This window comes from Carcharodon carcharias (assembly GCF_017639515.1).
Source record: "Carcharodon carcharias isolate sCarCar2 chromosome 35 unlocalized genomic scaffold, sCarCar2.pri SUPER_35_unloc_4, whole genome shotgun sequence".
Lineage (NCBI taxonomy): Eukaryota > Metazoa > Chordata > Chondrichthyes > Lamniformes > Lamnidae > Carcharodon > Carcharodon carcharias.
The window spans coordinates 72010-98633 of record NW_024470720.1 but is presented as its reverse complement, the minus strand read 5'-3'; the positions used below and the strand labels follow the sequence as shown (position 1 = coordinate 98633).

Genomic DNA, 26624 nt, shown 5'->3' with positions numbered 1-26624 from the left:
GTGTGGGATAAAACCGAGTGTTACAGTGAGGCGTGTGGTGTATATCAGAGTGTTACAGTGAGGGGTGTGGTGTATATCAGAGTGTTAGTGTGAGGTGTGTGGGTTATATCAGAGTGTTACAGTGAGGCGTGTGGGGTATATCAGTGTGTTACAGTGAGGGGTGTGGGATATATCAGAGTGTTACAGTGAGGGGTGTGGGATATATCAGAGTGTTACAGTGAGGGGTGTGGGATATATCAGAGTGTTACACTGAGGGGTGTGGGGTATATCAGAGTGTTACAGTGAGGGTTGTGGGATATATCAGAGTGTTACAGTGAGGGGTGTGGGATATATCAGAGTATTACAGTGAGGGATGTGTGGTATATCAGAGTGTTAGTGTGAGGTGTGTGGGTTATATCAGAGTGTTACAGTCAGGGGTGTGGGATATATCAGAGTGTTACAGTGAGGCGTGTGGGGTATATCAGTGTTACAGTGAGGGGTGTGGCGTATATCAGAGTGTTACAGTGAGGGGTGTGGGATATATCACAGTTACAGTGAGGGGTGTGGGGTATATCAGAGTTTTGCAATGAGGGGTGTGGGGTATATCAGTGTGTTACAGTGAGGGGTGTGGGATATATCAGAGTGTTACAGTGAGGGGTGTGGGATATATCAGAGTGTTACAGTGAGGGGTGTGGGATATATCAGAGTGTTACACTGAGGGGTGTGTGGTATATCAGAGTGTTACAGTGAGGGTTGTGGGATATATCACTGTTACAGTGAGGGGTGTGGGATATATCAGAGTATTACAGTGAGGGGTGTGAGGTATATCACAGTGTTACAGTGAGGGGTGTGGGGTATATCAGAGTGTTACAGTGAGGGGTGTGTGGGATATATCAGAGTGATGCAGTGAGGGGTGTGGGATACATCAGAATGTTACAGTGAGGGGTGTGAGGTATATCACAGTGTTACAGTGAGGGGTGTGGGGTATATCAGAGTGTTACAGTGAGGGGTGTGTGGGATATATCAGAGTGATGCAGTGAGGGGTGTGGGATACATCAGAGTGCTACAGTGACGTGTGTGGGGTATATCAGAGTGTTACAGTGAGGGGTGTGTGGGATATATTTGTGTGTTACAGTGAGGGGTGTGGTGTATATCAGTGTTACAGTGAGGTGTGTGGTGTATATCAGTGTTACAGTGAGGGGTGTGTGGTATATCAGTGTGTTACAGTGAGGGGTGTAGGGTATATTAGAGTGTTACAGTGAGGGGTGTGTGGGATATATCTGTGTGTTACAGTGAGGGGTGTGGTTTATCTCAGTGTGTCACAGTGATGGGTGTGGGTTATATCAGTTACAGTGAGGGGTGTGGGGTATATCTTTGTGTTCCTGTGAGGGGTGTGGGTTATATCAATGTTACAGTGAGTGGTGAGGGGTATATCAAGATTGTTACAGTGAGGGGTGTGGCGTGTTTCAGAGTGTTACAGTGAGGGGTGTGGGGTATATCAGAGTGTTACAGTGAGGGTTGCGGTGTATATCAGAGTGTTACAGTAAGGGGTGTGGGGTATATCAGAGTGTTACAGTGAAGGGTGCGGGATATATCAGTGCTGCAGTGAGTGTTCGGGGTATATCAGTGTTACTGTGAGGGGTGTGGGGTTTATCAGAGTGTTACAGTGAGGGGTGTGGGGTATATCAGAGTGTTACAGTGAGGGTTGTGGGATATATCAGAGTGTTACAGTGAGGGGTGTGGGGTATATCAGAGTGTTACAGTGAGGGGTGTGGGGTATATCAGAGTGTTACAGTGAGGGGTTTGGGGTGTATCAGAGTGTTATAGTGAGGCGTGTGTGGGATATATCAGTGTGTTACAGTGAGGGGTGTGGTGTATATCAGAGTGTTACCGTGAGGGGTGTGGGCTATATCAGAGTGTTACAGTGAGGGGTGTGGGGTATATCAGTGTGTTACAGTGAGGGGGGTGTGATATATCAGAGTGTTACAGTGAGAGGTGTGGGGTATACCAGAGCGTTACAGTGAGGGGTGTGGGATATATCAGTGTGTTACAGTGAGTGGTGTGGGGTATTTCAGAGTGTTAGCGTGAGGTGTGTGGGTTATATCAGAGTGTTACAGTGAGAGGTGTGGGGTATATCAGTGTTACAGTGAGGTGTGTGGGGTATATCAGTGTGTTACAGTGAGGTGTGTGGGATATATCAGTGTGTTACCGTGAGGCGTGTGGGGTATATCAGTGTTACAGTGAGGGGTGTGGGGTATATCAGAGTGTTAGTGTGAGGGGTGTGGGATATATCACTGTTACAGTGAGGGGTGTGGGGTATATCAGAGTGTTACAGTGAGGGGTGTGGGATATATCACAGTTACAGTGAGGGGTGTGGGGTATATCTAAGTTTTGCAGTGAGGGGTGTGGGGTATATCAGAGTGTTGCAGTGAGGGGTGTGGGATATATCAGAGTGTTACACTGAGGGCTGTGGGGTATATCAGAGTGTTACAGTGAGGGTTGTGGGATATATCAGTGTGTTACAGTGAGGGGTGTGGGGTATATCAGAGTGTTACAGTGAGGGGTGTGGGGTATATCAGAGTGTTACAGTGAGAGGTGTGGGGTATATCAGAGTGTTACAGTGAGGGGTGTGGGATATATTAGAGTGTTAGAGTGAGGGGTGTGGGGTATATCAGAGTGCTACAGTGACGGCTAGGGGTATATCAGAGTGTTACAGTGAGCGGTGTGTGGGATATATCTGTGTGTTACAGTGAGGGGTGTGGTGTATATCAGAGTGTTACAGTGAGGGTTGTGGGATATATTAGTGTGTTACAGTGAGGGGTGTGCGATATATCAGTGTTACAGTGAGGGGTGTGGTGTATATCAGTGTTACAGTGAGGGGTGTGGTGTATATCAGTGTTACAGTGAGGGGTGTGGGGTATATCAGTGTTACAGTGAGGGGTGTGGTGTATATCAGTGTTACAGTGAGGGGTGTGTGGTATATCAGTGTGTTACAGTGAGGGGTGTGGGGTATCTCAGTGTTATAGTGAGGGGTGTGGTGTATATCAGTGTTACAGTGAGTAGTGTGGGGTATATCAAGAGTGTTACAGTGAGGGGTGTGGGGTATATCAGAGTGTTACAGTGTGGGGTGTGGGTTATATCAGAGTGTTACAGTAAGCAGTGTGGGGTATATCAGTGTTACATTGAGGTGTGTCGGGTATATCAGAGTGTTACAGTGAGGGGTGTGGGATATATTAGACTGTTACAGTGAGGGGTGTGGGGTATATCAGATTGCTACAGTGACGGGTGTGGGGTATATCAGAGTGTTACAGTGAGCGGTGTGTGGGATATATCTGTGTGTTACAGTGAGGGGTGTGGTGTATATCAGAGTGTTACAGTGAGGGTTGTGGGATATATTAGAGTGTTAGAGTGAGGGGTGTGGGGTATATCAGAGTGTTACAGTGAGGGGTGTGGTGTATATCAGTGTTACAGTGAGGGGTGTGGGGTATATCAGTTTTACAGTGAGGGGTGTGGTGTACATCAGTGTTACAGTGAGGGGTGTGTGGTATATCAGTGTGTTACAGTGAGGGGTGTGGGGTATATCAGTGTTATAGTGAGGGGTGTGGTGTATATCAGTGTTGCAGTGAGTAGTGTGGGGTATATCAAGAGTGTTACAGTGAGGGGTGTGGGGTATATCAGAGTGTTACAGTGTGGGGTGTGGGTATATCAGAGTGTTACAGTAAGTAGTGTGGGTATATCAGTTTACATAGAGGTGAGTGGGATATATCGAGAGTGTTACAGTGAGGGGGTGTGGGGTATATCATAGTGTTTACAGAGAGGGAGTGAGGGATATGACAGGAGTGTTACTGTGGAGGGTAGTGGGGATATATCAGATTCGTAGTGAGTGTGGTTTAGGGCTATATCACGAGTGTTTCAGTGAGGGGTGTGGGGTATATCAGCGCTACAGTGAGGGGTGTGGGGTATATCACTGTGTTACAGTGTGGGGTCTGGTGTATATCAGAGTGCTACAGTGAGGGGTGTGGGGTATATCTGTGTTACAATGAGTGGTGTGGGGTATATCAGTGTTACAATGGGAGGTGTGGGATATATCAGAGGGTTACAGTGAGGGGCTGGGGTAAATCAGAGTGTTACAGTGAGGGGTTTGGGGTATATCAGAGTGTTACATTGAGGGGTGTGGGATATATCAGAGTGTTACAGTGATGGGTGTGCAGTATATCAGTGTGTTACAGTGAAGGGTGTGGGGTATATCAGTGTTACAGTGAGGGGTGTGGGGTATTTCAGACTGTTCCAGTGAGGGGTGTGGTGTATATCAGTGTGTTACAGTGAGGGCTGTGGGATATATCAGAGTGTTAAAGTGAGGCCTGTGGGGTATATCAGAGTGTTACAGTGAGGGGTGTGGGGTACATCAGAGTGTTCGTGTGAGGTGTGTGGGTTATATCAGAGTGTTACAGTGAGGCGTGTGGGGTATATCAGAGTGTTACAGTGAGGGTTGTGGGGTATATCAGAGTGTTAGTGTGAGGTGTGTGGGTTATATCAGAGTGTTACAGTCAGGGGTGTGGGATATATCAGAGTGTTACCGTGAGGCGTGTGGGGTATATCAGTGTTACAGTGAAGTGTGTGGCGTATATCAGAGTGTTAGTGTGAGGGGTGTGGGATATATCACTGTTACAGTGAGGGGTGTGGGGTATATCAGAGTGTTACAGTGAGGGGTGTGGGATATATCACAGTTGCAGTGAGGGGTGTGGGGTATATCAGAGTTTTGCAGTGAGGGGTGTGGGGTATATCAGAGTGTTACAGTGAGGGGTGTGGGATATATCAGAGTGTTACAGTGAGGGGTGTGGGATATATCAGAGTGTTACAGTGAGGGGTGTGGGATATATCAGAGTGTTACAGTGAGGGGTGTGGGGTATATCATAGTGTTACAGTGAGGGTTGTGGGATATATCACTGTTACAGTGAGGGGTGTGGGATATATCAGAGTGTTACAGTGAGGGGTGTGAGGTATATCACAGTGTTACAGTGAGGGGTGTGGGGTATATCAGAGTGTTACAGTGAGGGGTGTGTGGGATATATCAGAGTGATGCAGTGAGGGGTGTGGGATACATCAGAGTGTTACAGTGAGGGGTGTGAGGTATATCACAGTGTTACAGTGAGGGGTGTGGGGTATATCAGAGTGTTACAGTGAGGGGTGTGTGGGATATATCAGAGTGATGCAGTGAGGGGTGTGGGATACATCAGATTGCTACAGTGACGGGTGTGGGGTATATCAGAGTGTTACAGTGAGGGGTGTGTGGGATATATTTGTGTGTTACAGTAAGGGGTGTGGTGTATATCAGTGTTACAGTGAGGTGTGTGGTGTATATCAGTGTTACAGTGAGGGGTGTGTGGTATATCAGTGTGTTACAGTGAGGGGTGTGGGGTATATCAGTGTTACAGTGTGGTGTGGGGTATATCAAGAGTGTTAGAGTGAGGGGTGTGGGGTATTTCAGAGTGTTACAGTGTGGGGTGTGGGTTATATCAGAGTGTTACAGCAAGGAGTGTTGGAGTATATCAGTGTTACAGTGGGGTGTGTCGGCTATATCAGAGTGTTACAGTGAGGTGTGTGGGGTATGTCAGAGTGTTACAGTGAGGGGTGTAGGGTATATCAGTGTGTTACAATGAGGGGTCTGGGGTATATCAGAGTGTTTCAGTGAGGGGTGTGGGGTATATCAGTGCTACAGTGAGGGGTGGGGGGTATATCACTGTGTTTCAGTGTGGGGTGTGGGGTATATCAGAGTGCTACAGTGAGTGGTGTGGGGTATATCAGTGTTAAAATGAGGGGTGTGGGATATATCAGAGTGTTACAGTGAGGGGCTGGGGTAAATCAGAGTGTTACAGTGAGGAGTGTGGGGTGTATCAGAGTGTTACAGTGAGTAGTTTGGGGCATATCAGAGTGTTACTGTGAGGGGTGTGGGATATATTAGAGTGTTACAGTGATGGGTGTGCAGTATATCAGTGTGTTACAGTGAAGGGTGTGGGGTATATCAGTGTTACAGTGAGGGGTGTGTGGTATTTCAGAATGTTACAGTGAGGGGTGTGGAGTATATCAGTGTGTTACACTGAGGGGTGTGGGATATATCAGAGTATTACAGTGAGGCGTGTGGGGTATATCAGAGTGTTAGTGTGCGGTGTGTGGGTTATATCACAGTGTTACAGTGAGGGGTGGTGGGGTAGAGTCAAAGAGTGTTACAGTGAGGGGTGTGGGAGTATATCAGAGTATTACAGTGAGGGGGGTGGGTATATCAGAGTGTTTCAGTGAGGTGTGTGGTACTTCAGAGGTGTTACAGTGGAGGGGTGGAGGTATATTCAGAGTGTTACAGTGAGGGCGTGTGGGATATCAAGTGTTACAGTGAGGGGTGTGAGGTATATCAGAGTGTTAGCAGTGAGGGGTGTGGGATATATCAAGTGTTACAGTGCGGGGTGTGGGGGTATATAAGTGTGCTACAGTGAAGGGGTTGTGGGTATATCAGAGTGTTACAGTGAGGGGCGTGTGGGGTATATCAGAGTTTTGCAGTGAGGGGTGTGGGGTGTATCAGAGTGTTGCAGTGAGGGGTGTGGGATATATCAGAGTGTTGCAGTGAGGGTTTTGGGGTATATCAGAGCGTTACAGTGAGGGGTGTGGGGTATATCAGTGTTACAGTGAGGGTTGTGGGATATATCACTGTGACAGTGAGGGGTGTGGGATATATCAGAGTATTACAGTGAGGGGTGTGGGATACATCAGAGTGTTACAGTGAGGGGTGTGGGATATATCAGAGTGTTACAGTGAGGGGTGTGGGGTATATCAGAATGTTACAGTGAGGGGTGTGGAGTATATCAGTGTGTTACACTGAGGGGTGTGGGATATATCAGAGTATTACAGTGAGGCGTGTGGGCTATATCAGAGTGTTAGTGTGCGGTGTGTGGGTTATATCACAGTGGTACAGTGAGGCGTGTGGGGTATATCAGAGTGTTACAGTGAGGGGTGTGGGGTATATCAGAGTGTTAGTGTGAGGTGTGTGGGTTATATCAGAGTGTTTCAGTGAGGGGTGTGGGATATAGCAGTGTGTTACAGTGAGGTGTGTGGGATATAACAGAGTGTTATAGTGAGGCGTGTGGGGTATATCAGTGTTACAGTGAGGGGTGTGGGGTATATCAGAGTGTTACAGTGAGGGGTGTGGGATATATCAGAGTGTTACAGTGAGGGGTGTGGGGTATATCAGACTGTTACAGTGAGGGTTGTGGGATATATCACTGTTACAGTGAGGGGTGTGCGATATATCAGAGTGTTACAATGATGTGTGTGGGTTATATCAGAGTGTTACAGTGAGGGTTGTGGGATATAAGAGTGTGTTACACTGAAGGGTGTTGGCTATATCAGAGTTTTAGAGTGAGGTGTGTGGGATATATCAGCAGTGTTACAGTGAGGGTTGTGAGGTATATCAGAGTGTTACAGTGAGGGTGTGTTGTATATCAGTGTGTTACAGTGAGGGGTGTGGGTTATATCAGACTGTTACAGTGAAGGTTGTGGGGTATATCAGAGTGCTACAGTGACTGGTGTGGGGTATATCAGAGTGTTACAGTGAGGGTTGTGTGGGACATATCTGTGCGTTACAGTGAGGGGGTGTGGTGTATATCAGAGTGTTACAGTGAGGGGGTGTGGGATATATCAGAGTGTTACAGTGAGGGGTGTGGGGTACATCAGAGTGTTACAGTGAGGGTTGTGGGGTTTATCAGTTTTACAGTGAGGGGTGTGGGGTATATCAGTGTTAGAGTGAGTGGTGTGGGGTATATCAAGAGTGTTACAGTGAGGGGTGTGGGGTATATCAGAGTGTTACAGTGTGGGGTGTCAGTTATATCAGAGTGTTACAGTAAGGGGTGTGGGGTTTATCAGTGTTACAGTGAGGGGTGTGGGGTATATCAGGGTGTTACAGTGAGGGGTGTGGGGTATATCATTGTGGTACAGTGAGGGGTGTGGGATATATCAGAGTGTTACAGTGAGGCGTGTGGGGTATATCAGACTGTTACAGTGAGGGGTGTGGGGTATATCAGAGTGTTACAGTGAGGGTTGTGGGATATATCACTGTTACAGTGAGGGGTGTGGGATATATCAGAGTGTTACAGTGAGGGGTGTGGGTTATATCAGAGTGTTACAGTGAGGGTTGTGGGATATATCACTGTTACAGTGAGGGGTGTGGGATATATCAGAGTGTTACAGTGAGGGGTGTGGGATATATCAGTGTTACAGTGAGGGGTGTGTTGTATATCAGAGTGTTGCAGTGAGGGGTGTGGGATATATCAGAGTGTTACAGTGAAGGTTGTGGGGTATATCAGAGTGCTGCAGTGACTGGTGTGGCGTATATCAGAGTGTTACAGTGAGGGTCGTGTGGGACATATCTGTGCGTTACAGTGAGGGGTGTGGTGTATATCAGAGTGTTACAGTGAGGGGTGTGGGATATATCAGAGTGTTACAGTGAGGGGTGTGGGGTATATCAGTGTTACAGTGAGGGGTTTGGGGTATATCAGTGTTAGAGTGAGTGGTGTGGGGTATATCAAGAGTGTTACAGTGAGGGGTGTGGGGTATATCAGAGTGTTACAGTGTGGGGTGTGGGTTATATCTGAGTGTTACAATGAGGGGTGTGGGCTATATCAGTGTTACAGTGAGGGGTGTGGGGTATATCAGAGTGTTACAGTGAGGGGTGTGGGGTGTATCAGTGTGTTAGCGTGAGGGGTATATCAGAGTGTTACAGTGAGGGGTGTGGGGTATATCAGATTGTTGCAGTGTGGGGTGTGGGGTATATCAGAGTGTTTCAGTGAGGGGTGTGGGGTATATCAGTGCTACAGTGAGGGGTGTGGGGTATATCACTGTGTTACAGTGTGGGGTGTGGGGTATATCAGAATGTTACAGTGAGGGGTGTGGAGTATATCAGTGTGTTACAGTGAGGGGTGTGGGATATATCAGAGTATTACAGTGAGGCGTGTGGGGTATATCAGAGTGTTAGTGTGCGGTGTGTGGGTTATATCACAGTGGTACAGTGAGGCGTGTGGGGTATATCAGAGTGTTACAGTGAGGGGTGTGGGGTATATCAGAGTGTTACAGTGAGGGGTGTGGGGTATATCAGAGTGTTTCAGTGAGGGGTGTGGGATATAGCAGTGTGTTACAGTGAGGTGTGTGGGATATAACAGAGTGTTATAGTGAGGCGTGTGGGGTATATCAGTGTTACAGTGAGGGGTGTGGGGTATATCAGAGTGTTACAGTGAGGGGTGTGGGATATATCAGAGTGTTACAGTGAGGGGTGTGGGGTATATCAGAATGTTACAGTGAGGGTTGTGGGATATATCACTGTTACAGTGAGGGGTGTGGGATATATCAGAGTGTTACAGTGAGGGGTGTGGGTTATATCAGAGTGTTACAGTGAGGGTTGTGGGATATATCACTGTTACAGTGAGGGGTGTGGGATATATCAGAGTGTTACAGTGAGGGGTGTGGGATATATCAGAGTGTTACAGTGAGGGTTGTGAGGTATATCAGAGTGTTACAGTGAGGGGTGTGTTGTATATCAGAGTGTTGCAGTGAGGGGTGTGGGATATATCAGAGTGTTACAGTGAAGGTTGTGGGGTATATCAGAGTGCTACAGTGACTGGTGTGGGGTATATCAGAGTGTTACAGTGAGGGTCGTGTGGGACATATCTGTGCGTTACAGTGAGGGGTGTGGTGTATATCAGAGTGTTACAGTGAGGGGTGTGGGATATATCAGAGTGTTACAGTGAGGGGTGTGGGGTACATCAGAGTGTTACAGTGAGGGTTGTGGGGTTTATCAGTTTTACAGTGAGGGGTGTGGGGTATATCAGTGTTAGAGTGAGTGGTGTGGGGTATATCAAGAGTGTTACAGTGAGGGGTGTGGGGTATATCAGAGTGTTACAGTGTGGGGTGTCAGTTATATCAGAGTGTTACAGTAAGGGGTGTGGGGTTTATCAGTGTTACAGTGAGGGGTGTGGGGTATATCAGGGTGTTACAGTGAGGGGTGTGGGGTATATCATTGTGGTACAGTGAGGGGTGTGGGATATATCAGAGTGTTACAGTGAGGCGTGTGGGGTATATCAGACTGTTACAGTGAGGGGTGTGGGGTATATCAGAGTGTTACAGTGAGGGTTGTGGGATATATCACTGTTACAGTGAGGGGTGTGGGATATATCAGAGTGTTACAGTGAGGGGTGTGGGTTATATCAGAGTGTTACAGTGAGGGTTGTGGGATATATCACTGTTACAGTGAGGGGTGTGGGATATATCAGAGTGTTACAGTGAGGGGTGTGGGATATATCAGTGTTACAGTGAGGGGTGTGTTGTATATCAGAGTGTTGCAGTGAGGGGTGTGGGATATATCAGAGTGTTACAGTGAAGGTTGTGGGGTATATCAGAGTGCTGCAGTGACTGGTGTGGCGTATATCAGAGTGTTACAGTGAGGGTCGTGTGGGACATATCTGTGCGTTACAGTGAGGGGTGTGGTGTATATCAGAGTGTTACAGTGAGGGGTGTGGGATATATCAGAGTGTTACAGTGAGGGGTGTGGGGTTTATCAGTGTTACAGTGAGGGGTTTGGGGTATATCAGTGTTAGAGTGAGTGGTGTGGGGTATATCAAGAGTGTTACAGTGAGGGGTGTGGGGTATATCAGAGTGTTACAGTGTGGGGTGTGGGTTATATCTGAGTGTTACAGTAAGGGGTGTGGGGTTTATCAGTGTTACAGTGAGGGGTGTGGGGTATATCAGAGTGTTACAGTGAGGGGTGTGGGGTGTATCATTGTGTTATAGTGAGGGGTGTGGGGTATGCCAGAGTGTTACAGTGAGGGGTGTGGGGTATATCAGATTGTTGCAGTGTGGGGTGTGGGGTATATCAGAGTGTTTCAGTGAGGGGTGTGGGGTATATCAGTGCTACAGTGAGGGGTGTGGGGTATATCACTGTGTTACAGTGTGGGGTGTGGGGTATATCAGAGTGCTTCAGTAAGGGGTGTGGGGTATATCTATGTTACAATGAGGGGCGTGGGGTATATCAGTGTGTTACAGTGAGGTGTGTGGGATAAGTCAGATTGTTACATTGAGGGGTGTGGGATATAGCAGTGTGTTACAGTGAGGTGTGTGGGATATATCAGAGTGTTACAGTGAGGCCTGTGGGGTGTATCAGACTGTTACAGTGAGGGGTGTGGGGTATATCAGAGTGTTACAGTGAGGTGTTTGGGGTATATCCGAGTGTTACAGTGAGGGGTGTGGGGGATATCATAGTGTGACAGTGAGGGTTGTGGGATATATCACTGTTACAGTGAGGGTTGTGGGATATATCACTGTTACAGTGAGGGGTGTGGGATATATCAGAGTGTTACAGTGAGGGGTGTGTGGGATATATCAGAGTGTTACAGTGAGGGGTGTGGGGTATATCAGTGTGCTACAGTGACGGGCGTGGGGTATATCAGAGTGTTACAGTGAGGGGTGTGTGGGATATATCTGTGTGTTACAGTGAGGGTTGTGGGATATATTAGAGTATTACAGTGGGGGGTGTGTGGTATATCAGTGTGTTACAGTGAGGGCTGTGGGGTATATCAGTGTTACAGTGAGTGGTGTGTGGTATATCAAGAGTGTTACAGTGAGGGGTGTGGGGTATATCAGAGTGTTGCAGTGAGGGGTGTGGGGTTTTCAGTGTTACAGTGAGGGGTGTGGGGTATATCAGAGTGTTACAGTGAGGGGTGTGGGGTATATCATTGTGTTACAGTGAGGGGTGTGGGGTATGTCAGTGTGTTACAGTGAGGGGTGTGGGATATATCAGAGTGTTACAGTGAGGGGTGTGGGGTATATCATTGTGTTACAGTGAGGGGTGTGGGATATATCAGAGTGTTACAGTGAGGGGTGTGGGATATATCAGAGTGTTACAGTGAGGGGTCTGAGGTATATCAGAGTGTTACGGTGAGGGGTGTGTGGTATATCAGAGTGTTACAGTGAGGGGTGTGTGGGATATATCAGTGTGTTACAGTGAGGGGTGTGGTTTATATCAAAGTGTTGCAGTGAGGGGTGTGGGATATATCAGAGTGTTACAGTGAGGGTTGTGGGGTATATCAGAGTGCTACAGTGACTGGTGTGGCGTATATCAGAGTGTTACAGTGAGGGTTGTGTGGGACATATCTGTGCGTTACAGTGAGGGGTGTGGTGTATATCAGAGTGTTACAGTGAGGGGTGTGGGATATATCAGAGTGTTACAGTGAGGGGTGTGGGGTACATCAGAGTGTTACAGTGAGGGTTGTGGGATATATCACTGTTACAGTGAGGGGTGTGGGATATATCAGAGTGTTACAGTGAAGGGTGTGGGTTATATCAGAGTGTTACAGAGAGGGTTGTGGGATATATCACTGTTACAGTGAGGGGTGTGGGATATATCATAGTGTTACAGTGAGGGGTGTGGGATATATCAGAGTGCTACAGTGAGGGGTGTGGGGTATATCAGAGTGTTACAGTGGGGGGTGTGTGGGATATATCAGTGTGTTACAGTGAGGGGTGTGGTGTATATCAGAGTGTTGCAGTGAGGGGTGTGGGATATATCAGAGTGTTACAGTGAGGGTTGTGGGGTATATCAGAGTGCTACAGTGACTGGTGTGGGGTATATCAGAGTGTTACAGTGAGGGTCGTGTGGGATATATCTGTGCGTTACAGTGAGGGGTGTGGTGTATATCAGAGTGTTACAGTGAGGGGTGTGGGTTATATCAGAGTGTTACTGTGAGGGGTGTCGGGTATATCAGTGTTATAGTGAGGGGCGTGTGCTATATCAGTGTGTTACAGTGAGGGGTGTGGGATATATCAGAGTGTTACAATGAGGGGTGTGGGGTATATCAGTGTGTTACAGTGAGCAGTGTGGGATATATCACAGTGTTACATTGATGGTAGTGGTGTATATCAGAGTGTTACAGTGAGGGTTGTGGGGTATATCAGAGTGTTACACTGAGGGTTGTGGGATATATTAGAATGTTACAGTGAGGGGTGTGGGGTATATAAGTGTTACAGTGAGGGGTGTGGGGTATATCAGTGTGTTACAGTGATGGGTGTGGGGTATATCTGTATTACAGTGAGTGGTGTGGGGTATATCAAGAGTGTTACAGGGAGGTGTGTTGGGTATATCAGTGTTACATTGAGGGGTGTGGGGTATATCAGTGTGTTACAGTGATGGGTGTGGGGTATATCTGTGTTACAGTGAGTAGTCTTGGGTATATCAAGAGTGTTACAGTGAGGGGTGTTGGGTATATCAGATTGTTACAGTGAGGGATGTGTGGTATATCAGAATGTTACAGTGTGGGGTGTGGGATATATCAGAGTGTTACAGTGAGGGCTGTGGGGTATATCAGAGTGTTACAGTGAGGGGTGTGGGGTATATCAGTGTGTTACAGTGAGGGGTGTGGGGTATGTCAGAGTGTTACAGTGAGGGGTGTGGGGTATATCAGAGTGTTGCAGTGAGGGGAGTGGGTTATATCAGTGTTACTGTGAGGGGTGTGGGGTATATCAGAGTGTTACAGTGAGAGGTGTGGGTTATATCAGGGTGTTACAATGAGGGGTGTGGGGTATATCAATGTGTTACAGTGAGTGGTGTGGGGTATATCAGTGTTACAATGAGGGATGTGGGGTATATCAGACTGTTACATTGAGGTGTGTGGGGTATATCAGTGTGTTACAATGAAGTGTGGGGCGTATATCAGAGTGTTACAGTGAAGGGTGTGGGGTATATCAGAGTGTTACAGTGAGGTTTGTGGGATATATTAGAGTTTTACAGTGAGGGGTGTGGGTTATATCAGTGTTACAGTGACGGGTTTGGTGTATATCATTGTTACAGTGAGGGATGTGGGGTATATCAGAGTATTGCAGTGAGGCTTGTGGGGTATATCAGTATTTTACAGTGAGGGTGTGGGGTATATCAGAGTGTTACAGTGAGGGCTGTGGCATATATCATTGTGTTACAGTGAGGGCTGTGGCATATATCATTGTGTTACAGTGAGGGTTGTGGTATATATCAGTGTTACAGTGAGTGGTGTGGGGTATATCAGTGTTAAAGTGAGGGGTGTGCGGTATATCAGAGTGGCACAGTGAGGGGTGTGGGGTATATCAGTTTTTTACAGTGAGGGGTGTGGGGTATATCAGAGTGTTACAGTGATGAGTGTGGGGTATATCAGAGTGTTACAGTGAGGGGTGTGGGTTATATCAGAGTGTTACTGTGAGGGGTGTCGGGTATATCAGTGTTATAGTGAGGGGCGTGTGCTATATCAGTGTGTTACAGTGAGGGGTGTGGGATATATCAGAGTGTTACAATGAGGGGTGTGGGGTATATCAGTGTGTTACAGTGAGCAGTGTGGGATATATCACAGTGTTACATTGATGGTAGTGGTGTATATCAGAGTGTTACAGTGAGGGGTGTGGGGTATATCAGAGTGTTACACTGAGGGTTGTGGGATATATTAGAATGTTACAGTGAGGGGTGTGGGGTATATAAGTGTTACAGTGAGGGGTGTGGGGTATATCAGTGTGTTACAGTGATGGGTGTGGGGTATATCTGTGTTACAGTGAGTGGTGTGGGGTATATCAAGAGTGTTACAGGGAGGTGTGTTGGGTATATCAGTGTTACATTGAGGGGTGTGGGGTATATCAGTGTGTTACAGTGATGGGTGTGGGGTATATCTGTGTTACAGTGAGTAGTCTTGGGTATATCAAGAGTGTTACAGTGAGGGGTGTTGGGTATATCAGATTGTTACAGTGAGGGATGTGTGGTATATCAGAATGTTACAGTGTGGGGTGTGGGATATATCAGAGTGTTACAGTGAGGGGTGTGGCGTATATCAGTGTTACAGTGAGGGCTGTGGGGTATATCAGAGTGTTACAGTGAGGGGTGTGGGGTATATCAGTGTGTTACTGTGAGGGGTGTGGGGTATGTCAGAGTGTTACAGTGAGGGGTGTGGGGTATATCAGAGTGTTGCAGTGAGGGGAGTGGGTTATATCAGTGTTACTGTGAGGGGTGTGGGGTATATCACTGTGTTACAGTGAGAGGTGTGGGTTATATCAGGGTGTTACAATGAGGGGTGTGGGGTATATCAATGTGTTACAGTGAGTGGTGTGGGGTATATCAGTGTTACAATGAGGGATGTGGGGTATATCAGAGTGTTACATTGAGGTGTGTGGGGTATATCAGTGTGTTACAATGAAGTGTGGGGCGTATATCAGAGTGTTACAGTGAAGGGTGTGGGGTATATCAGAGTGTTACAGTGAGGTTTGTGGGATATATTAGAGTTTTACAGTGAGGGGTGTGGGTTATATCAGTGTTACAGTGACGGGTTTGGTGTATATCATTGTTACAGTGAGGGATGTGGGGTATATCAGAGTATTGCAGTGAGGCTTGTGGGGTATATCAGTATTTTACAGTGAGGGTGTGGGGTATATCAGAGTGTTACAGTGAGGGCTGTGGCATATATCATTGTGTTACAGTGAGGGCTGTGGCATATATCATTGTGTTACAGTGAGGGTTGTGGTATATATCAGTGTTACAGTGAGTGGTGTGGGGTATATCAGTGTTAAAGTGAGGGGTGTGCGGTATATCAGAGTGGCACAGTGAGGGGTGTGGGGTATATCAGTTTTTTACAGTGAGGGGTGTGGGGTATATCAGAGTGTTACAGTGATGAGTGTGGGGTATATCAGAGTGTTACAGTGAGGGGTGTGGGTTATATCAGAGTGTTACTGTGAGGGGTGTCGGGTATATCAGTGTTATAGTGAGGGGCGTGTGCTTTATCAGTGTGTTACAGTGAGGGGTGTGGGATATATCAGAGTGTTACAATGAGGGGTGTGGGATATATCAGAGTGTTACAATGAGGGGTGTGGGGTATATCAGTGTGTTACAGTGAGCAGTGTGGGATATATCACAGTGTTACATTGATGGTAGTGGGGTATATCAGAGTGTTACAGTGAGGGGTGTGGGGTATATCAGATTGTTACAGTGAGGGGTGTGGGGTATATCAGTGTTACAGTGAGGGGTGTGGGGTATATCAGTGTTAAAATGAGGGGTGTGGGGTATATCATTGTGTTACAGTGAGTGGTGTGGTATATATCAGAGTGTTACGTTGAGAGGTGTGGGGTATATCATTGTGTTACAGTGAGGGGTGTGGGGTGTATCAGATTGTTACAATGAGGGGTGTGGGATATATCAGAGTGTTACAGTGAGGGCTGTGGGGTATATCAGAGTGTTACAGTGAGGGGTGTGGGGTATATCAGAGTGTTACAGTGAGGGGTGTGGAGTATATCAGAGTGTTACATTGAGGGGTGTGGGGTATATCAGAGTGTTACAGTGAGGGGTGTGGGATATATCAGAGTGTTACATTGAGGGGTGTGGGGTATATCAGAGTGTTACAGTGAGGGGTGTGTGGTATATCAGTGTTACCATGAGGGGTGTGGGGTATATCAGAGTGTTACAATGAGGGGTGTGGTGTATATCAGTGTGTTACAGTGAGCGGTGTGGGATATATCACAGTGTTACATTGAGGGCAGTGGGGTATATCAGAGTGTTACAGTGAGGGGTGTGGGGTATATCAGATTGTTACAGTGAGGGGTGTGGGGTATATCAGTGTTACAGTGAGGGGTGCCGGGTATATCAGTGTTACAGTGAGGGGCGTGTGCTATATCAGTGTGTTACAGTGAGGGGTGTGGGATATATCAGAGTGTTACCTTGAGTGGTGTGGTGTATATCAGTGTTACAGTGAGGGGTGTGGGATATATCAGAGTGTTACATTGAGTGGTGTGGGGTATATCAGAGTGTTACAGTGAGGGGTGTGGGGTATATCAGAGTGCTACAGTAAGGGGTGTGGGGTATCTCAGTGTTACAATGAGTGGTGTGGGGTATATCAGTGTTACAATGAGGGGTGTGGGGTATAACATTGTGTTACAGTGAGGGATGTGGGATATATCAGAGTGTTACATTGAGGGGTGTGGGGTATATCAGAGTGTTACAGTGAGGGGTGTGGGGTATATCAGTGATACAGTGAGGGGTGTGGGGTATATCAGTGTTACAGTGAGGGGTGTGGGGTATATCAGAGTGTTACAGTGAGGGGCGTGGGTTATATCAGAGTTTTACAGTGAGAGGTGTGAGATATATCAGAGTGTTACATTGAGGGGTGTGAGGTATATCAGTGTTAGAGTGAGGGGTGTGGGGTATATCAGAGTGTTACAATGAGGGGTGTGGGGTATATCAGTGTGTTACAGTGAGCAGTGTGGGATATATCGCAGTGTTACATTGATGGTAGTGGGGTATATCAGAGTGTTACAGTGAGGGGTGTGGGGTATATCAGATTGTTACAGTGAGGGGTTTGGGGTATATCAGTGTTACAGTGAGGGGAGTGGGGTATATCAAGAGTGTTACAGTGAGGGGTGTGGGATATATCAGAGTGTTACAGTGAGGGCTGTGGGGTATATCAGAGTGTTACAGTGAGGGGTGTGGGGTATATCAGAGTGTTACAGTGAGGGGTGTGGGGTATATCAGAGTGTTACAGTGAGGGGTGTGGAATATATCACAGTGTTACAGTGAGGGGTGTGGGGTATATCAGAGTGTTACAGTGAGGGGTGTGCGTTATATCAGAGTGTTACAGTGAGGGGTGTGGGGCATATCAGTGTGTTACAGTGAAGGTTGTGGGGTATATCAGAGTGTTACAGTGTGCGGTTTGGGGCATATCAGAGTGTTACAGTGAGGTGTGTGGGGTATATCAGAGTGTTACAGTGAGGGGTGTGGGGTATATGAGTGTTACAGTGAGGGGTGTGGGGTATATCATAGTGTTACAGTGAGGGGTGTGGGGTATATCAGAGTGTTACAGTGAGGGGTGTGGGGTATATCAGAGTGTTCCCGTGAGGGGTGTGGGGTATATCAGAGTGTTACAGTGAGGCGGGTGGGGTATATCAGTGTTACAGTGAGGGATATGGGGTATATCAGAGAGTTACAGTGAGGGATGTGCTGTATATCAGAGTGTTACATTGAAGGGTGTGGGGTATATCACAGTGTTACAGTGAGGGGTGTGGGGTTTATCAGAGTGTTACAGTGAGGGGTGTGGGGTTTATCAGAGTGTTACAGTGAGGGGTGTGGGGTATATCAGAGTGTTACAGTGAGGGGTGTGGGGTATATCAGTGTGTTACTGTGAAGGGTGTGGGATATATCAGAGTGTTACAGTGAGGGGTGTGGGATATATCAGAGCGTTACAGTGAGGGGTGTGGGGTATATCAGAGTGTTACAGTGAGGGTTGTGGGGTATATCAGTGTGTTACAGTGAGGGGTGTGGTGTATATCAGAGTTTTCAAGTGAGGGGTGTGGGGTATATCAATGTTACAGTTAGGGGTGTGGTGTATATCATTGTTACAGTGAGGGGTGTGGGGTATATCAGAGTGTTACTGTGAGGGGTTGGGGTATATCAGTGTGTTACAGTGAGGGGTGTGGGATATATCAATGTTACAGTGAGGGGTGTGGGGTATATCAGAGTGTTACAGTGAGGGGCGTGGAATATATCAGAGTGTTACATTGAGGGGTGTGGGGTATATCAGTGTTACAGTGAGGGGTGTGGGTTATATCAGAGTGTTACAATGAGGGGTGTGGGGTTTATCAATGTGTTACAGTGAGGGGTGTGGGACATATCAGAGTGTTACTTTGAGGCGTGTGGGGTATATCAGTGTTACAGTGAGGGGTGTGGGGTATATCAGTGTGTTACAGTGAAGGGTGTGGGGTATATCAGTGTTACAGTGAGGGTTGTGGGGTATATCAGAGTGTTACAGTGATGGTTGTGGGGTATATCAGTGTTAAAGTGAGGAGTGTGGGGTATATCAGTGTTACAGTAAGGGGTTTGGAGTATATCAGAGTGTTACAATGAGGGGTGTGGGTTATATCAGTGTTTTACAGTGAGCGGTGTGGGATATATCACAGTGTTACATTGAGGGTAGTGGGGTATATCAGTGTTACAATGAGCGGTGTGGGGTATATCAGTGAGTTACAGTGAGGGGTGTGGGGTATATCAATGTGTTTCTGTGAAGGGTGTGGGGTATATCAGTGTGTTACAGTGAAGGGTGTGGGATATATCAGTGTGTTACAGTGAGGGGTGTGGTGTATGTCAGAGTGTTACAGTGAGTGGTGTGGGATATATCAGAGTGTTACAGTGAGGGGTGTGGGGTATATCAGAGTGTTACAGTGAGGGGTGTGGGGTATATCAGAGTGTTACAGTGAGGGGTGTGGTGTATATCAGAGTGTTACAGTGTAGGGTGTGGGTTATATCAGAGTGTTACCGTGAGGGGTATATCAGAGTGTTACAGTGAGGGTTTTGGGATATATCAGCGTTTTACAGTGAGGGGTGTGGGGTATATCAGTGTTACAGTGAGGGGTGTGGTGTATATCATTGTTACAGTGAGGGGTGTGGGGTATATCAGAGTGTTACAGTGAGGGGTGTGGGGTATATCAGTGTGTTACAGTGATGGGTATTGCGTATATCAATGTTACAGTGAGGGGTGTGGGGTATATCAGAGTGTTACAGTGAGGGGCGTGGAATATATCAGAGTGTTACATTGAGGGGTGTGGGGTATATCAGTGTTACAGTGAGGGGTGCGGGTTATATCAGAGTCTTACAATGGGGGGTGTGGGGTATATCAATGTGTAACAGTGAGGGGTGTGGGATATATCAGAGTGTTACATTGAGGGGTGTGGGTTATATCAAAGTGTTACAATGTGGGGTGTGGGGTATACCAGAGTGCTACAGTGAGGGGTGTGGGGTATATCAGAGTGTTACAGTGAGGGGTGTGGGGTATATGAGTGTTACAGTGAGGGGTGTGGGGTATATCATGGTGTTACAGTGAGGGGTGTGGGGTATATCAGAGTGTTACAGTGAGTGGTGTGGGATATATCAGAGTGTTACATTGAGGGGTGTGGGGTATATCAGAGTGTTCCCGTGAGGGGTGTGGGGTATATCAGAGTGTTACAGTGAGGCGTGTGGGGTATATCAGTGTTACAGTGAGGGATATGGTGTATATCAGAGAGTTACAGTGAGGGATGTGCTGTATATCAGAGTGTTACGTTGAAGGGTGTGGGGTATATCACAGTGTTACAGTGAGGGGTGTGGGGTTTATCAGTGTGTTACAGTGAGGGGTGTGGGGTATATCAGCGTGTTACAGTGAGGGGTGTGGGGTATATCAGTGTGTTACTGTGAAGGGTGTGGGGTATATCAGAGTGTTACAGTGAGGGGTGTGGGATATATTAGAGCGTTACAGTGAGGGGTGTGGGGTATATCAGAGTGTTACAGTGAGGGGTGTGGGGTATATCAGTGTGTTACAGTGAGGGGTGCGGGATATATCAGATTGTTACCGTGAGGTGAATGGGGTAATTCAGAGTGTTACCGTGAGGGGTGTGGGGTATATCAGAGTGTTACAGTGAGGGGTGTGGGGTATATCAGAGTGTTACAGTGAGGGGTGTGCGTTATATCAGAGTGTTACAGTGAGGGGTGTGGGGTATATGAGTGTTACAGTGAGGGGTGTGGGGTATATCATAGTGTTACAGTGAGGGGTGTGGGGTATATCAGAGTGTTACAGTGAGTGGTGTGGGATATATCAGAGTGTTACAGTGAGGGTTGTGGGGTATATCAGAGTGTTCCCGTGTGGGGTGTGGGGTATATCAGAGTGTTACAGTGAGGCGTGTGGGGTATATCAGTGTTACAGTGAGGGATATGGGGTATATCAGAGAGTTACAGTGAGGGATGTGCTGTACATCAGAGTGTTACATTGAAGGGTGTGGGGTATATCACAGTGTTACAGTGAGGGGTGTGGGGTTTATCAGAGTGTTACAGTGAGGGGTGTGGGGTATATCAGAGTGTTACAGTGAGGGGTGTGGGGTATATCAGTGTGTTACTGTGAAGGGTGTGGGGTATATCAGAGTGTTAAAGTGAGGGGTGTGGGATATATCAGAGCGTTACAGTGAGGGGTGTGGGGTATATCAGAGTGTTACAGTGAGGGTTGTGGGGTATATCAGAGTGTTACAGTGAGGGGTGTGGTGTATATCAGAGTTTTACAGTGAGGGGTGTGGGGTATATCAATGTTACAGTTAGGGGTGTGGTGTATATCATTGTTACAGTGCGGGATGTGTGTTATATCAGAGTGTTACAGTGAGGGGTGTGGGGTATATGAGAGTGTTACAGTGAGGGATGTGGGGTATATCAGAGTGTTACAGTGAGGGTTGTGGGATATATTAGAGTTTTACAGTGAGGGGTGTGGGGTATATCACTGCTACAGTGAGGGGTGTGTTGTATATCATTGTTACAGTGAGGGGTGTGGGGTATATCAGAGTGTTACAGTGAGGGGTGTGGGGTATATCAGTGTGTTATAGTGAGGGGCGTGGGGTATATCAATGTTACAGTGAGGGGTGCGGGCTATATCAGAGTGTTACAGTGAGGGGTGTGGGATATATCAGAGCGTTACATTGAGGGGTCTGGTGTATATCAGTATTACAGTGTGCGGTGTGGGGTATATCAGAGTGTTACAGTGTGGGGTGTGGGGCACATCAGAGTGTTACAGTGAGGGGTGTGGGGTATATCATAGTGTTACAGTGAGGGGTGTGGGGTATATCAGAGTGTTACAGTGAGGGGTGTGGGGTATATCAGTGTTACCGTGAGGGGTGTGGGGTATATCAGAGTGTTACAGTGAGGCGTGTGGGGTATATCACAGTGTTACAGTGAGGGGTGTGGGGTATATCAGAGTGTTACAGTGAGGGGTGTGGGGTATATCAGAGTGTTACAGTGAGGGGTGTGGTGTATATCAGAGTGTTACAGTGAAGGGTGTGGAATATATCAGAGTGTTACAGTGAGGGGTGTGGGGTATATCAGAGTGTTACAGTGAGGGGTGTGGGATATATCAGAGTGTTACAGTGAGGGGTGTGAGGTATAATAGAGTGTTACAGTGAGGGGTGTGGGATATATCAGAGTGTTACAGTGAGGGGTGTGGGATATATCAGAGTTTTACAGTGAGGGGTGTGGGGTATATCAGAGTGTTACAGGGAGAGGTGTGGTCTATATCAGAATGTTACAGTGAGGGGTGTGGGATATATCAGAGTGTTACAGTGAGGGGTGTGGGGTATATCAGAGTGTTACAGTGAGGGGTGTGTGATATATCAGAGTGTTACAATGAGGGGTGTGGGGTATATCAGAGTGTTACAGTGAGGCATGTGGGGTATATCAGTGTTACAATGAGGGGTGTGTGGTATATCAGTGTGTTACAGTGAGGCGTGTGGGGTATATCAGTGTTACAATGAGGGATGTGGGGTACATCAGAGTGTTACAGTGAGGGGTGGGGGGTATATCAGAGTTTTACAGTGGTGGGTGTGGGGTATATCAGAGTGTTACAGTGAGGGGTGTGGGGTATATCAGAGTGTTACAGTGCGGGGTGTGGGGTAGATCAGAGTGTTACAGTGAGGGTTGTGGGATATATTAGAGTTTTACAGTGAGGGGTGTGGGGTATATCACTGTTACAGTGAGGGGTGTGGTGAATATCATTGTTACAGTGAGGGGTGTGGGGTATATCAGAGTGTTACAGTGAGGGGTGTGGGGTATATCAGTGTGTTACAGTGCGGGGTGTGGCTATATCAGAGTGTTACGTTGAGGGGTGTGGGGTATATCAAAGTGTTACAATGTGGGGTGTGGGGTATATCAGAGTGCTACAGTGAGGGGTGTGGGGTATATCAGTGTTACAATGAGGGGTGTGGGGTACATCATTGTGTTACAGTGAGGGGTGTGGGATATATCAGAGTGTTACATTGAGGGGTGTGGGGTATATCAGAGTGTTACAGTGAGGGGTGTGGGGTATATCAGTGTGTTACAGTGAAGGGTCTGGGGTATATCAGTGTTACAGTGAGGGGTGTGGGGTATATCTGAGTGTTACAGTGATGGGTGTGGGGTATATCATTGTTACAGTGAGGAGTGTGGGGTATATCAGTGTTACAGTAAGGGGTGTGGAGTATATCAGAGTGTTACAATGAGGGGTGTGGGTTATATCAGTGTGTTACAGTGAGCAGTGTGGGATATATCACAGCGTTACATTGACGGTAGTGGGGTATATCAGTGTTACAGTGAGGGGTGTGGGGTATATCAGCATGTTACAGTGAGGGGTGTGGGGTATATCAGAGTGTTACAGTGAGGGGTGTGGGCTATATCAGAGTGTTACATTGAGGGGTGTGGGGTATATCAGAGTGTTACATTGAGGGGTGTGGGGTATATCAGAGTGTTACAGTGAGGGGTGTGGGCTATATCAGTGTGTTACAGTGATGGGTGTGGGGTATATCAGAGTATTACAGTGAGGGGTGTGGTGTATATCAGAGTTTTACAGTGCGGGGTGTGGGGTATATCAGAGTGTTACAGTGAGGGGTGTGGGTTATAGCAGAGTGTTACAGTGAAGGGTGTGGGGTATATGAGTGTTACAGTGAGGGGTGTGTGGTACAGCAGGGTGTTACAGCGAGGTGTGTGGGGTATATCAGAGTGTTACAGTGAGGGGTGTGGGGTACAGCAGAGTGTTACAATGAGGGGTGTGGGGTATATCAGAGTGTTACAGTGAGGGGTGTGGGGTATATCAGAGTGTTACAGTGAGGGGTGCGGAATATATCAGAGTGTTACAGTGAGGGGTGCGGGATATATCAGAGTGTTACCGTGAGGGGAATGGGGTATATCAGAGTGTTACATTGAGGGGTGTGGGGTATATCAGTGTTACAGTGAGGGGTGTGGGGTATATCAGTGTTACAGTGAGGAGTGTGGGGTATATCAGTGTTACAGTGAGGGGTGTGGGGTATATCAGAGTGTTACATTGAGGGGTGTGGTGTATATCAGAGTTTTACAGTGCGGGGTGTGGGGTATATCAGAGTGTTACAGTGAGGGGTGTGGGTTATAGCAGAGTGTTACAGTGAGGGGTGTGTGGTACAGCAGGGTGTTACAGCGAGGTGTGTGGGGTATATCAGAGTGTTACAGTGAGGGGTGTGGGGTACAGCAGAGTGTTACAATGAGGGGTGTGGGGTATATCAGAGTGTTACAGTGACGGGTGTGGGGTATATCAGAGTGTTACAGTGAGGGGTGCGGAATATATCAGAGTGTTACAGTGAGGGGTGCGGGATATATCAGAGTGTTACCGTGAGGGGAATGGGGTATATCAGAGTGTTACATTGAGGGGTGTGGGGTATATCAGTGTTACAGTGAGGGGTGTGGGGTATATCAGTGTTACAGTGAGGAGTGTGGGGTATATCAGTGTTACAGTGAGGGGTGTGGGGTATATCAGACTGTTATAGTGAGAGGTGTGGGGTTTCTCAGAGTGTTACAGTTAGGGGTGTGGGGTATATTAGAGTGTTACAGTGAGGGGAGTGTGGTATATCAGAGTGTTACAGTGAGGGGTGTCTGGTATATCAGAGTGTTACAGTGAGGGGTGTGGGGTATATTAGAGTGTTACAGTGAGGGGTGTGGGATATATCAGAGTGTTACATTGAGGGGTGTAGGGTACATCAGTTTAACACCGGTCGCTCTCTCTCTTGCAGCAGATGACGGAGGACCAGGCCTCCCTTAAGGCACAGGTGACGTCACTCCTGGCGGAATTGCAGGAAAGCCAGTTGAGTCTCGAGGTGAAGACCAAGTCCTGCTCGGAGCTGGAGCTGAAGTGAGTCAGTGTCCTCGCTGCCGGTCAGGCTGGTCGCCGTCCACTCTCGCGAGGAGCTTACCGTCACCGCTCCCCCCTCCCTCCGGCGCTCGCTGCTCCCCCACCACAATGTGCCGTCCCTCACAGCGCCTGCTCCGCACAGCGAGCATTCAAACAGGCTGATCGACCGAGTTGGGGGCGGCGGGGGGGGGTGGGGGGTGGTGGGGGGGGTGGGGGGGGCGTTGAATCATAGCAATGTCTGGTTCTGGCCGATCCGGCGTGGTTGCTGAGAAAAGGGGACATGTCAATCCTTTTTGTCTGGCACTCATCAGGAACTTTCTCAAGGCTATCCGTATCAAAGGAAGACAACAATTTGCACTGCATGGGAAGAGAGTGCTGATTTGGTTTGGCAGGTGGATTGTCCTATCGGCTAAATGAGTCATGTGGTGTATGAATTTCAGTGCCAGTGTGAGACTGGGTTGCAGGCCCAACAGCTGGCATTTCATATCAACCCACATGTCCCAGACGCAGTTGGCAAGGAGCAGGGTACAGGCCATACCTAACCAGCCCCTGCTCGCAAAGCTCAAAACACCGTGTCCAACATTAGATGTGATTCCACGATTGGGCAACACTTGCTAAACCACCCTCAGTGTGCTTAAAAATTACGCTGACAACTATAGTTAAGCTTGCCAGTTCGGGCTCGGAGTGTGGCACATTCACGTCCACTTGAAGCTCCATATATTAATCCACGGAGCCCTGTTCCTTGCAGACAGGAAGGACACATACACACATTGCGCCTGCTTCAGCTAAACAAAATAAGTGGCAGCCACTCCCTGACTCATTCCTCAGGGGCAACATCTTGACCAATCAGGGCCGAGCTGCCTGGTTCAAATTTGAAACAGTGCTTGGCAGTTAACTCTCAGTCACCATCAACTGGTGCATTCTCCAGAGCAACGCCTCTACCAGATTCTTCTTGACAACCAATCAGCACTCTCTCACATACAGTATAAATTGTTATTTCCCCCTTTGATACTGGTAGTCCTGCGAGGTGTCCTGATGAGTGCAAGATGACAAAGTTCAACACCTCCCTTGATAGCAATATTCAAACGAGAATCCTGGACATCGCACTGGCCCTCCACACAAGGCATTACTCATTGAAACAAACGTCCCGCATTCATATAGCGCCTGTAATGTCCTAAAGCCTTATAAAGCCGTTCACAGGAGCTTAAATTAGACCCTGAGATGTTAGGGACAGGTACCCGAAAGTGCGGTGATAGAGGTCAGTTCTGAAGAAAGGCTTAATGGAGGAGAGAGAGAGAGAGAGAGATGGAGACAGAGAGAGCGAGAGAGGGCGAGCGCGAGACAGAGAGAGAGAGAGACAGAGAGAGGAGGAGAGGTTTGGGGAGGGAATACCAGAGCTCAGGGCCCCCCCCAGGCAGCTGAAGGCCCGGCCGCCAATGGTGGAGCGATGGGAATCGGGGGATGGTCAAGAGGCCGGAATTGGAGGAGCGCAGAGATCTCGGAGTGTTGTACGAGGGTTACAGAGATAGGGAGGGGTGTAGGGGCTGGAGGAGGGTTAGAGAGATAGGGAGGGGTGTAGGGGCTGGAGGAGGTTACAGAGATAGGGAGGGGTGTAGGGGCTGGAGGTGGTTACAGAGATAGGGGTGTAGGGGCTGGAGGAGGTTACAGAGATAGGGAGGGTTGTAGGGGCTGGAGGAGGTTACAGAGATAGGGGTGTAGGGGCTGGAGGAGGTTACAGAGATAGGGAGGGGTGTAGGAGCTGGAGGAGGTTACAGACATAGGGAGGGCTGCAATTTGAAGAGATGGGATTGAACGTGAACTGGGAGCTCTCAGCCTCTCTAAACCTCCAGGGTCAAATGTCTGCTGGATGCAGAACGTTTGCAGTTGATTCGTCCCCCTGCCTGTCTCTCTCTATCTCTGTCACTC

General features: G+C 47.9%; 1 protein-coding gene across 1 annotated transcript in view; it reads left to right on the top strand.

Moving 5' to 3' along the window:
- The window catches only part of ikbkg (inhibitor of nuclear factor kappa B kinase regulatory subunit gamma), a 78503-nt gene that overhangs the window by 19229 nt on the left and 32650 nt on the right, over positions 1 to 26624 (top strand). Inside the window, exon 3 of the mRNA XM_041181436.1 lies at positions 24580 to 24698. Within this exon, the coding sequence (XP_041037370.1) occupies positions 24580 to 24698 (119 nt within the window). The remainder of the gene's footprint in view (positions 1 to 24579; positions 24699 to 26624) is intronic.